Genomic DNA, 13,032 nt, shown 5'->3' with positions numbered 1-13,032 from the left:
CACATGAAACATGCCAGAGAATAGATGTAACAGTGAAGATTTGCTCCTGTAATGCTTGACTGACAGCTAGCAAACCAGGGAAGAGATAGATGAAATTCAAAATCAAACATTTTCAGCAGATCCTACGCATTCCTTCAATCCATCATGCTGTCAAGCCAGCTACAGCAATACAGACATAGGCTGTTTGAATACAGTCAGCTCCCCCCCACCCCCCTCTAGTTTATCCAGGTAATTAACTCTGCTCTACATTTAGATCACCATCCCAGCATACAAGCAAAATGAGCTATGAGAATAAAAGCAGAGTTTGTAGTCTACTTCTCAAGCAAGGTTTTAAACAGTACCTGCTATTCCTCACCTCACCTCCAAACTACTCACTGAATTAACCACTGAAGGATCTGCTCTCTACGTACACCTACTACTCCATCTATTTTACATCCTGCACAACCATCCTCTTCTGAAATCCCTGGCTTCCAACAACTGCAACTTCTATACTGCACCCACATAAAGGAGTCTTTCAATGCAGATGTCAGAGTAAGGCTGGAAAAAACCCATAGCTCCAGAAATATCCAGCCTGCTGGACTGCCATCAGCAAGTGAATTTTTTGATGAGACTGACTTTCCAATCGCATGCCTGTTGCTACAGTTTCTGCACAAGAGGGAAAGGAAAATACAAAGACTCCCTTCACTGTGCGCCAAGGCTAGCTGCCAGCCTCTCTCCAAGGAGCATGCCTGCCCTGGATCCCAGCTGCCATGCTTCAACCCTCCCAATCTCTTCAGGTTTCTATCCCCCTGCAGTGAACTGAATTTGAGGCAAAGACTGTATTTCCTACCTATTTAGTAATGTCTTCTTTTAATCCTTGGAGAAAGCCAACAATCAAGCGTAAGATTAGGTTCGTCATCCGCAAAGAAAACCACCTACCTACCACAGAGGACTACTCAGTGCTAAATTCTCACTTAGTACATCATTCTTTGAGAAAGCCAAACACATGCAACCATAGGACATACATCCATGAAGGATCCTGGGACTCACACCAGGCATTGGCACGATACTCCACAGTTGCAGGTCTTCCAATTAGAGAAATCACAACCCCTCACTTTAAAGTATTTTTCTTCTTTGAGTGACAGAAGCAGAACAGTGTGCTAAAATAACAAAGCTTTATGCCAGAGGTAACAGTGCTCAGTTATTCTAACCCTGAAGGCAGCAGCAAAGTACTTAGCTATCAGATGCTATTTAGGCTCAGAAGGAAATGTAGGAGATCTAACAAGAATTTGAGCACTCAGGAGTCAGCAAAGACCTTGCCACTGAACAAGAAGCAGGAGAGAGGAATCCTGCCTGACAGATGTGTTATTCAGTTGACTAGAGTTGCCACTCTCTCTGTATGCAGAACACCTGGAGACATCCAGGTGAGGTTTAAAAGCCACTTAAAACTTCAGGCTTTCATATTGAAATGCAAAAGCAAGCTTGGACACAACATCCATAAAAACAGGCAACCTCCAGGGACTGGGAGTACTTTCTGTGAGGAGCCGTCTCAACCTCAGCTCAACCATATTAAGCGACTAAATTAGTTAGCTGAGATTTAATAAGAAATTAACCAGAAATGAAGAAGATCCACAACCCAATTTTTCAGGATGTCACCCCACTCACAGGACTTCTTACTACTTTGCTTCCTTGCTCATCTCTCATGGTACCTGACACTGACGTAAATTAGCACAATGAATTTGTGCAAGAACTGCAATGAACACACCAAAATTAAGACAGATTCCAGAGATGAATGTGAATGATTAGATTGAGGAGACAGCTCTGGATAACAGCCACTGCCTAAAATAGGTCCAAGAAGATAAGGACACAGCAGCGTAGTCTGCAAGATGCGCACATCCTTCCTTCCATCCCAGCCAGCAGCAGGAACATCCCCACAGAAAGCGCCTTCAGCTACTGACAGTGCACTCCAAGGAAGAGCTGGACCAACTGGAGGAGATCTGACAGGGAGCAGCAGGAATGGTTAAGGGCCCAGAACACACTGTGGGGAAAACTGACCTAAATAAGTCACGTTGCTATAAGATGGAAAAGAGGAGAGCGAGATAACTGTAATTTATATAAAACAGCTGCTGCAGGACTGTTCTCTTGATCCAGCGAGGACAGGACAAGATGCAGGATGTGCTTAAGGACATCACAAGGGAAGAGACTTACACACTGGAGAAAGGAGAAACCTGCGCATACATAGGTATACATACACAGAAAGCATTTAATGTTAAGGACAGGTGAACACTGGAATCAGCTGCCGGGGAGGATTTATACCATCACTGCTCTCCATCACCAGCAAATTGCTAAAAATAGACGAGACAGCTGCCTGTCAGGACTAGCTTGGAGGCACACAGCCCTGCCTTGGCAGCAGACTAGCTGATTTCTCACGCTCCCTCCCACTCTCTTCTGCCGCAGCCCAGTTTAGGCACCAACACGTGGGCGCAGATGGACAGGCCAGAGCATGAGGACCTCTGCTTCAAGCCCCTTGAAGGGGACTGCTCTGAAGATGAACCTGAACAGTTTTAGGTTAGTCTCACCAGCTAACTTGGATCATGTGGGATAACATGTCGCTCCTTAGAGATGACTCCCTGATAACCTGTAGAAGAAAACAACTGCTGCAACGAAGGCCATCAGCACCTAGTGACACACACTGGAGGCATCCTACTGACATTATCCCAATATCCTCGTAAACTATAAATGTGTTAATTTCTTAATCCAGGAGATACTGCTTACATTTCCAAACAGAGCTCACCCCTAGTGGGGTATGGGACCATACCCCCAAGCTGCAGCCCTGACAGATGAACGCAGCTGCGACTCAGCTACATCTGCCATGCATAGAAAGAACTGAGCACAGAGACATAAACTCACGCTCCTCACCTCCCACATGCACTGCTCACTTGAACTTCTCTGGATCCGAACTGTACTTTGAAGGCTGAAAGGCTCAATAGCTTTTTTTCCCCCTGAGAAAATGGCAGTTGCTTTCAGTCACAGAGGCAGCTCCCCTTGTATTTGCTCCTGGGCACACAGGCAGTCCAGCAAGACAAGGTAACTAAATAAAACCATAAGGCTGGCAGAGATAGAGGTAGGATGACCACTTGAACCCAGAAAGATCACAGCTGGCATCCCTGGTCCCCCCCAAAAGACAGCAAGCTCACTGCTGTCATTCACCAGCATTTCTTTTCAAAAGAAAAAGAATCTTAGGTTGGAAGAATAAGGAAGGCAAAGCAAAGTTTGCAATGCCACAAGCTTTTTAAGGTGCCCTCAAACACAGAACAGCTTTTCTTTCCCCCTTTTTTTTTACTATTTTTTACAATACTTGAGCATTTGTATGAGCCTGGCTTTATCAGTTTGAAATTATTAACCAGATCAACGGGTACAAGTAAGTCTGACTTAGAATGACAACTACCAACTGCTGAAGATTGTTTTACTGGGTATTCAAAGCTTATACCCAAGGGTGAGAAGGATGCCATAACTGCTAAAAAATACAAATGAAAAAACTCACAACTGTAGTTCAGAAGAAAGCAAGCCCTATAGAAATAAGGGAACAGAAAAGATGGGAAGAGAAAGTTAAACGTACTCCATACAAATTGAAAAGGTATGTGGGCTACAAGATCCCCTGGGGGCAAAACGACATCCCTTCAGATTCTTTAATTCCCATGAAACCTGGTCTTTAGCTAAAAGCAGACAGCAGGGGAACATCATGGGAGGTCAGTCAGAGACAGGGCTAACACATCACAGCTTTCAAGCCATCCTGCTATTCACAACTGGAAGACCAGAGAAGGTCATTCCTGGCACCACTTTTTGCTCTCCAGGCTGGGATGCATTCACACAGCTGCATGCTTCTGATAATTTGGCCTCATGCTCTTGGGACAGAAGTCCCAATGAATTCAGCTGCGAGTCGAGCAGGGAGCAGTTCCCTGCTGTATCTATATTAATACCAATTAAAACCTCTTCTGCTCTAACATGAACTCTAGAGTATTTAATAGCATTATTCCCTTCCCAGACAGTACCTCAGGCAATCCCTCAGTCATTTTGGCAGACTGAAAACAGATGAGCTGCATCACATTAAACAAAGCCTCCTCAACCTCACAAGCCTTTTGGTCTCTTCAGCTGGCCCCATGAGCAGCAATAACACATGATCCCATATGTGGCCTAGACACCAAAAAAAAAAAACCCCAAAAAAGAGCATATAGCTTCCACCAGCAAGTCTCAGCAACAGCCAACTGCAGGAGACGGCTGAAGCCGTAGAAGTTTGCCAAAGCAAAAAGTGATAAAAAACCCCCAAGGTTAGGCTAACTTCTGTTTTAAAGCATTAATTCATGAACATGATGCTCATCCCTAGTTCTCTCCCTTGCTTCTTCCCCACAGATCCAACCTTTAGTACAGCCCAGAAGGCAGCTGGGCCATCAGGTGGTAGTGGACACTGAATGTCATAAGAAAGTGACAGCCGTGACAAGACTAGACCCAAAAGGGGTGACATTTAATGACTACATTGGAACTTCACTTCTAAATCAGGAGCTAATCAAAACTAAGCAATATTTACAATTTCTGCACTTCCTCTATTGAGCCAGGAAATTATTCCCTCTATTCCACTCCCAAATGATATGGCCTCTTGGAGAGATGTTGCTTTCCAGATAGCTACTGGAGGACAGCCAATGCACTTTCGGGGATAAGGGCCAGGTGAGCAGGTATTTTTAGTTATTTGGTGCAAAGGGAAGGCAGCAGGTGTGAACTTGGCCACCAGAGGGCACCCGTATTTTTATGAAAGGATTAAAAAGTGCCATTTCCAGCAACATTAAAGACCCAGGGTTCAAAGAAAGCTTATCCTTTTAAGAGACAGAGAATTCGAAGTGTAGTCCCCATAAAGTTGCAGCCAACCAAGACAATTCAGGAATCAGTTTCTTGCATTTCCACCTGGCTTCTCTGCACAAATCCCAGCTCTGATTTGCTATGCAACTTTTAAGTAAGATATTATGAACATGCACTGATCAAACTCCAGAGCTCTGCAGGCTTAGGGCTATACCTGTGCTTTAAGCTCTGCAGGTCAGCTGAGGTCACTCTCCCCCAGGGCAGTTGAGAGGTTTTCCTAATTGACTCCAGTTTTGACTTTGGCTCATTCCCTGGCATCAGATTCTTTCCTTCCTCTGATGCTCATGGGTAAAAATAATATGAAGCCAAAAGCCACCTGAAAGGACACAGTGCTCTTCCAAGACACCACGCATAGATCAATGTGTCTTCAAGCCTTAGGAGAAAACCCTCAGCACAGCAATCCCAAGGATAGTCTCTTCAGTCTGCCACCTCTCTCAAAGAATTAAAAAAATGGAGCAGAGCTCTCAAAATAAAAAAAAAAAACCTACATTTTTTCATCTTTCCTCTCCTACATCAGGTTAAGTAGTACCTGACATATCTATAGCTATAACACAGGTTTCTCCCCTCTTGACCATGATTTATGTGGTTTCCTTTGTTTTACTAGAAGAAAGATTTTTAAAGTCTCAGTTTCAGCTGGCATAAGGTGTTTCCAGCAATTCTGCCATTAAAAACGTATTCTAAGCAAACTACTCTAAAGCCCCTAAGACACTGATGCAAAAAAGCAATGCACTCTTAAACAGAGCTAGCTAAGGGCTGATCTAGGCTTCAAAATTAATTCCAGAAGCACCGATGGAGAAAAGCCAAACAAAAAGCCGTGAAAGTCAGCAGAGCAAGGAGGACAAAGGGTCTTTCCTAAAGAGGATCTTCCAGTAAAGCAATTGGGCACTTGATACAGGATGGCCAAAGGACAAAAGGGTGGAGGAAGAGAGGAAGAAATGGTAAAGAGGGAATGAAATCTGCAGAACTGGCAGCCAGCACCTAAACAGCTCAGCTTGCTGGTGAGGAGTGGAGCCTGAAAAAGAAGAGCTTGTAACAGAATGAGAATATACCACCAGGGCTGGGAGATGGCTGTCTCAAGCTTAATTGCTTCAACTTACACACAGGATGGGGCAAAAGGGGTAAGAGCACAGAATAAGGCCAAGGGGATGCAGCAAAATAAGACTGGGTACCACATTGGACACAAACACGCTGGTAAGCAAAGGATCTTGTTGTTAAGCAACTTCCAGAGCAACACAGACGTCTTGCCTTTATTCTTATTGCTAATACACTTGCAGAAGAATAATAAATTAAGCATAACTACATACTTCCGGTCAATCAGGAAGAGCACTGGTAAGACTCTGCTTACAGAGGTCCTTCTGTGCTCCCCAAAGGTACATTCGCTCCCTTGTTTCATTCAATACTAGGCTGATTGAGTGACAAGCTTCAGCACCAAAACACCGATTTAAGTCCTTTCAGACGCCCACTGCCCACAGATTCAGCCAGGAAGGTTTGTGACATACAGAACATATCCGTGGCCATTTAATAACACTCCAAATGGATATTTGCAACTACAAATACAGAATACAAGTTTTACATGACTATCAGTAACAGAATATTTTTTATAAACATTAAGCTTGCTGCAAACTGTGATGTTCAGTACTTCTCATACATTAATGCCTCATTTAGATTAGCCAATGACTGTGCCAAGATTTACTTCAATTAATTAATTTAGTTCATTATACCAATGCCCAGATACTTAATTGCTTCTGTTGCCAGCTGGAAATCCTCAGAGTTTAAGTCATTGCTTAGAAAGGGTAAACTTCATTAGTCTTCTAAGCTCAGTTATTTGCATTCCTGAAGTATTCTTCACCACAGCAGAACAGAGCAGCATTAGCTACTCCTGTCATCTAATTACTTAGATGAGATATATTCCACCAAAAACAGGCAGCAGGAACTCCCGGAAGACAGCGAAGGCAAGAAGACCAACACTCGCCTGCAACAGATGGCTACGCAGAAGGCTACACGCAGATGCAGATCAAACATGAAGATCCCACCTCCCATCTTAGGAAGACACAAAGTAAATCTTTCCTATCTTGCATCATACAATCGCTGGAGTTTTTTTATATATATCTTTTCAATCCTTGACTTCTCCTCTATCTTTGTGTGGGCTTCCTTATCCCAGCACTGGCTTCTGCTGCTGTTCAAAGCATATTGTACAGAATTAATCTGAAATACACTGCTTTCAGACTGCACGTGACAGGCAGAAACCACCTGAGAAGTCCTGTCTTTCTTTATGCTAAGTAGTGGAAAAGGTAAGTTCACATACAGGCACCACCATATTAATCCCTTTTAGCAGTGTTCACCATCATCAGAAGTATAAGCAATCTGTTTTGAAATGGAAAGTTTGGGGGGGGGGTGTTAAGTACTGATGAGAGATGCAGCACTGCTCCCCACATGGCAGTAGAGAAGAATTGGGGCATTTACACAAGGCTTTATGCAGATAATAAAAAAGAAATACAAGTCAGATTTTTTTTTTTCCTTTTATTACTGCTCTTACTCTAACACTGCATCATCTACTTACCTCACCCAAGAAGCATAAGATTTTCAACTGCTTCTTGATTCAGCCTATTACATTCTTAATGCCTTAACTGTAGAGAAAAATAATTCTAAGAAAACAAAGAGGAAGGCATCCCTCATCTTAAAAGAAAACTTCACTGACAGCCTGCAGAAGAGCATCCATTACTGCATTCCCTACTCAAAGGGCAATGAAGTGTCCCACCAGAATATTAGCAGGCACACGTTCCTCATTAGAGTCATCTGCCATTGAAGGGACAGCAATTCTCTGCAATGCTAAGAGAGCCACACTTAGGACCTGCTGGACCCCTCAGAGACTGTGTGGCACAGGAGTTTCACAGCACAACAAAAGCATGGTTGCTTCACTAACCAAAGGTAAACAAGCATTGTAGGTCATCCCTAAAACAGACTAACTGCACCAACAGAACTGGTTACACAAAGGATCTCCCTAACCTGCTTCCCATTTAAATACCACTGCAACATTTAATATATCAAAATTGCTTACTACTAAGTGTAAATACTCAGACGCACATGGACATTTCTCTCTGTAGTCTATAAATTACTTTTTCAGTGACACTTGGCTTATTTGATCCCTGTGTCCTGGCTACATGTATTACATGTTTACGTTTTGTAACTAATTCATTATACTTACTGCTACTTACTGTAATAACTCAGGATGTAACTACCTGAATAACCCAAGAAGTCATCACAAATGTTTTGTATTCACCTATGCTTAAACTCTACTAATCACCCAGTTTATATTTTGTGAAAGACAAAGGAAATTTGCAGTTCCTCATCACTCATTTAAACACGGTGTTAAAATGCCTATTTGACAGACTGTTGAAAACTTCTACAGGTGTCAGTATGAAGTATTCTCTACACCACACATACCAGTTTTGTTCCTCTCATTCAACAGCTGTATGGCAAGTAATTAATTTAATTAATATCATAAGCCTGGATGTACTTCTATTTTACAGTTATTGACATCGTGGATTTATTACATCGTTCATATAGGAAAAGAATACTTCCAAGTCTGTACAATTCTATGTAGCGCTTCACAAATTTATGTAAGACAAAGGAGACAGAGCAAGGAAAGAAAAAACCCAAATAGTAACAGCAAGTCAGTCTCTCCAGATTGATGAGGACTAGGGAGATCACAGACCATGCTACTCCAAAGAGGCTGTCCCTCTCCTTTATCTGATTTCTATCAGTGCTCTCAGCAGAGCAAGGTCAAGCCTGGCCACAGTGCACAGGGGCCTCCAAGGAACAGCCAAGTACTCCAGAAGCCAAAAATCACTCCCTGAAAACACCCCCGACCTAGCACACCACATACCATTAGCAGCTCTTTGCTGCAGGAAGCACCTTCCTCCTGATAAAAGGCAAAGCTAACAACTGACAATTTGGCTGTTTTTAAAAGCAGGTGAGATATTAACTCAGTGTCTTTGGGACAGCTTTACATAGGACACGATGTCCTCCTACCTACTTTGCGATCATGCTGAGGATGTTTTAAGTGGGAAAAAAATGTGCTCCCTTCCCTGCCTGAAAAAGGGTGTTATCCTGGCCATCCCCACAGAGGCATTCAGGTCCTGTGGATAAAGAGGCACTACACAAGGGCAGATCATTAGCAAAACGCAGCAGAAGACAACACTGTGCAGGATCACAGTGTTCTTCCTCAGCCTGAGCAACTCCTGTTAGCAGATACCAGGGTTTGACAGCTCTAGGCACAGCCAGAACAATTACCATCATCTTCCTCCCACTGCATTAAAACTAGAGCCTTCTAGCCACAACACAGGCGAGCAGAGAGCCAGCAATACATCCCCTAAATATTGGGATGAAAATAAGACAGGTTTTCAGCAAAGACTTTATTTTCAGACTCTAATTGCAGCAACAAGCTGGACCAACACCGCTGGTGCCACACTGCTCCCATATTTTGAGGGAAGAGAAGGGAGTCCTTCATTTATTTCAAACGTGGCACAGGCCCAGGGTTCAGTGAGGGTCACCTCAGGCAAGCACAAATATCCCCTTTCTCCCCACAGTTACGGAAACAAGCTTTGAGTCTCACGGCCCAGGAGTAGGTGTGCTCAGACTCTGGCCCTTAAAAACCACATAAATCCTGTGTTCAGCTAACTTACCACCAAAAGACAGACTGTGCCCTTCTGCTCCCCTGCTACGTTTTATATATGAAGCAGTCAGCAGAACACAAAGAAAATGAGAGCAACATCCCCTGGCCAAGCATGCTGTCCTAGCAGCCCTCCCAGAAGCTGAGACCAGGATGCTTTCACCCAACTTGGTTGACTCAACCAATTTCTCTTTACACAACACCACAGACCCATGTAGCATCACCACACAGGGGGAAGCCAGGCAGCAAACCCCACCAAGGGCAAACAGCCTGTGTGAGGACGGCTACAGAGGAAAACTCTTCAGCCCTGAGCTTTTTCACATCTCTGACTACTCACAGCAGTAAAGAAGCTCCACAGGGAGTCACCAACAGCCATTTCTTCCATGCAGCAGAAGCAGAACAAGCAATAATGCTTTACAAAGTCTCCCGCAGATCTTAAACCCATCTGCAGGTACTTACCACAGGACTAAAGCAGCATGAGGTCTTAGGCAAAAAATAAAAAAACCCAAAAATAACTATTACCTCTGCCAAAGGAATCTGGCACTTGCTGTCGCTGCAGTCGTCCCTATGAAAGCCGCCACCATGAGCCTACGCCTGGTCCTCGGGTGATATGACATTCCATGGTAACGCCGCGAAACAGCAGACAGCCCTGCTGCAACGGGAAGAAATCGAAGGCGAAACATCCTGTCAAGTAAGAACAACAATTAGTAAAGCAACAAACCGTTTCCAGTTGGGACTCTCATGCTGACCCTCAACCAGAGATTTGCTCACATTTTTTCTAAAATAGTAAAAGTTACAGAACAAAACTGTCACAGATGTTTATTAGCTGTTCTGAAATAGGCACGTAACCTGCCTAATAAATAGCAAATTACGAGTATTACATATTGGCTTAGACCTGGCTGACACACCTTGCTGTCACATCCCAACTACTCAGCTGCTCTTATAGCATTATTCAAATTCCTCTTCAGCCTTTCCCCAGCACACTTCATTAAGAGGAAATATTTGCACTCTCCCACTCAAGTGCCAAGGCGTGGAAGATGCAAGTAGGTCTTAGAAGCAGCTACAGCAAGTAAGAGCCATTTGGCCAGAGGAAAAGACACAGCTGGATTTTAAAAGGCAAATTAAACCAAATAACAAGCAAACCTACCAAACAGCACCCAACCCAGTCATTTTAAATTTCCCCAAGAAAACCCTACTGTTCTTGAATCACTTTTTTTTAGCTGGCCTGGAGCAAAACATTTATATTCAACTCTAAGTATAAGACAAGTTTCAAAGTGTCAAAATTTGTAAAATACAAGCTATACCCTGTTACACACACAACAGTACACAGAAAAATGGGAAGCCAGAGCTACAAATCTAAACATTATTATAACAGAGAAATCTGAACCACAAAAATGTCACCTCGTCATACATACCAGCTAGAGAAGACAATGCAATTTTTACTAGCTCACAAAATTGAAGGTGAAGGGTAAATGTCGCCTTTGAAAAGAAAACGTGCTGCATCTTTTAGTGAAATAAAGATTTTATTTCTAACTGATGCAAATTCAATTTTCCAATTTCAGGGTCAGCCTTAAAAAAAGAAATGGGGAACAGAATAGTAAAAGAATTCCCCAGGCCAGCAAAAACACTGGAATTGGAGAGCAGGGGGGCAATGGCCCAATTTTTTCCTTTTGTTCCCCATTCTTGCTGTTCTATTCAATTATTCCAAGCCAGCAAATAACCACAGAATATAAAAATAAAGTCACATCTATTGGTTTCTATTTGCAACACAAGATGCCATTGCTCCATTCTGCTAAACCATTAACTTCCAACAATGAGAATCTTGGGACCGTTTTGTGCAAACACATCTTACACGTGTGGAGTGTTATCCCATTTCAGCTATAAAGAGTTGAATATATTACTGCCCTTTTCCACCGATCAAAGCAAGACACAGCTCAGGATTTCATAATGTGAACCAGTGATGCGAACTTAGGGAGGGAAGACGCACATAAAATATTCAGCAGATAATTTTGAGTGCCAGCGCTCAATATCTTTTAAGGCAAGAGGTGGTAGAGGTGCATCTGAAGACTTCACAGCACAATCAAGAAATACGTGACGAGGCGAAGGAAAGCACACATAATGAAAAATCATTACAAATCCCTTATCGATGATTTTTCATATCAGATCTAAGGTTTTTGCATGGTCCTGGGACAAAAGAGATGGGATGGAGCACCAACAGGCAATGGCAGGGTGGGACAGAGGCAGCAATACTGCTCTTGCTGGGCAGGGCAAAGCCACAGGGTGTCTATCCCTCACCACCCTGGTTTATGGGCAAATACAACAAACTCTGCTGCTCCCAGCTAGTGCATCTGAATAGCATCCATTTTATATTAATCTGTGCACATATTACAAATCAAGTTTGCAGTCAGCATTACCATTTTGTTTATTCCTTTAAAAATAAATAGGCTTAAAATTAAAGTTTTAATGGAATACAGCCAGCCAACAGCGCTTATTCTCCAATCTTCTCCAACTGGAACAATAGAAGATTTTGTTATGAAAAACAGCTCTTATTTCAAATTTAAAATTATTTCCATCCTACACAAACCTGATGCTCCCATTTCATCTCCAGGGATGAATTTCTGTTACATATGCAGAGAACAACAACAACAAAAAAAAATTAAAAAAAAAAATCAGCAAGTGTAATTTTCACCAAGAAGCTAATGTTGCCCATACTTGGGCTTCCCATCCTAATTACAGCTTTATATGCATAAGATGTAATGGATAAAGGAAGTGTTGCCAGTATCATTTAATGAGTCAAAATGAAAATCAAGCCCCACAGTGCTTACTTCTGAGCTTGAAGAGATTTTTACAACATTTCAGATTGTTGGCTTTAGTACTGCATAAATGTTTGCTCTGTCTGAGCCCTAAGAAAAACTAGATTATCCACTTTGTCCAAATAATCTCCATCCTTGATGGTGCTGGGACATTCACCCAGACAGTGCTCACTTGGTAGCAATTGCTCGAGAGAGCTGAAAGCAGGCAGTTCCCATAATAACCCTAAAATAAAGAGTATCCTTATCTCAGGAAAAAAAAAAAAAAAAAAAGGCACTTCAGAAGCTGAATTTTCCATGCTTTCCATCTGCAATTTTACAATCTCTCTCTCCCTTTTTTTAAATCAAAAGCACCATGATATTTGGTATGTTTTGTTAAAAGCTCCAGGCATTTAAGTCAAGATCACTTGAGAAAGCTGGTGCTCACTTTTAAAAAGATTAAAATATGCATCTTGCCCTAACTCGGCAATGAAAAGCTTAACACCACGATCTGCAGTAGGATAAGGAATAAAACTGAGATAAAGTATAAAAATCCCAAGAACTGATGCGATTACAGCCTACAATAAGAAACAACCTCAATTCTTGCATGACTTAATACAATAAAATGATTTTTTTTTTTACAGGATACAACAAACTAGCTCAGCGAAAAAAAACATTAAC

At 42.5% G+C, this 13,032-nt stretch overlaps 1 protein-coding gene across 4 annotated transcripts in view; it reads right to left on the bottom strand.

The window, feature by feature from the left end:
- MICU1 (mitochondrial calcium uptake 1) overlaps window positions 1-12,167 on the bottom strand; it is a 97,147-nt gene extending 84,980 nt beyond the window's left edge. For all 4 annotated transcript variants that reach the window (XM_010579911.1, XM_010579912.1, XM_010579913.1 and 1 more), the window contains exons 1-2: window positions 12,147-12,167; window positions 10,085-10,246 (exon numbers count right to left, since the gene is read on the bottom strand). In XM_010579911.1, the coding sequence (XP_010578213.1) occupies window positions 10,085-10,245 (161 nt within the window). In that variant the 5' untranslated portion in view covers window position 10,246; window positions 12,147-12,167. The remainder of the gene's footprint in view (window positions 1-10,084; window positions 10,247-12,146) is intronic.
- Between the last annotated feature and the right edge of the window lie 865 nt (window positions 12,168-13,032).

This window comes from Haliaeetus leucocephalus, unplaced genomic scaffold (assembly GCF_000737465.1).
Source record: "Haliaeetus leucocephalus isolate CR32 unplaced genomic scaffold, Haliaeetus_leucocephalus-4.0 Scaffold687, whole genome shotgun sequence".
Classification (NCBI taxonomy): domain Eukaryota; kingdom Metazoa; phylum Chordata; class Aves; order Accipitriformes; family Accipitridae; genus Haliaeetus; species Haliaeetus leucocephalus.
This window is presented reverse-complemented; position numbering and strand designations above follow the sequence as displayed.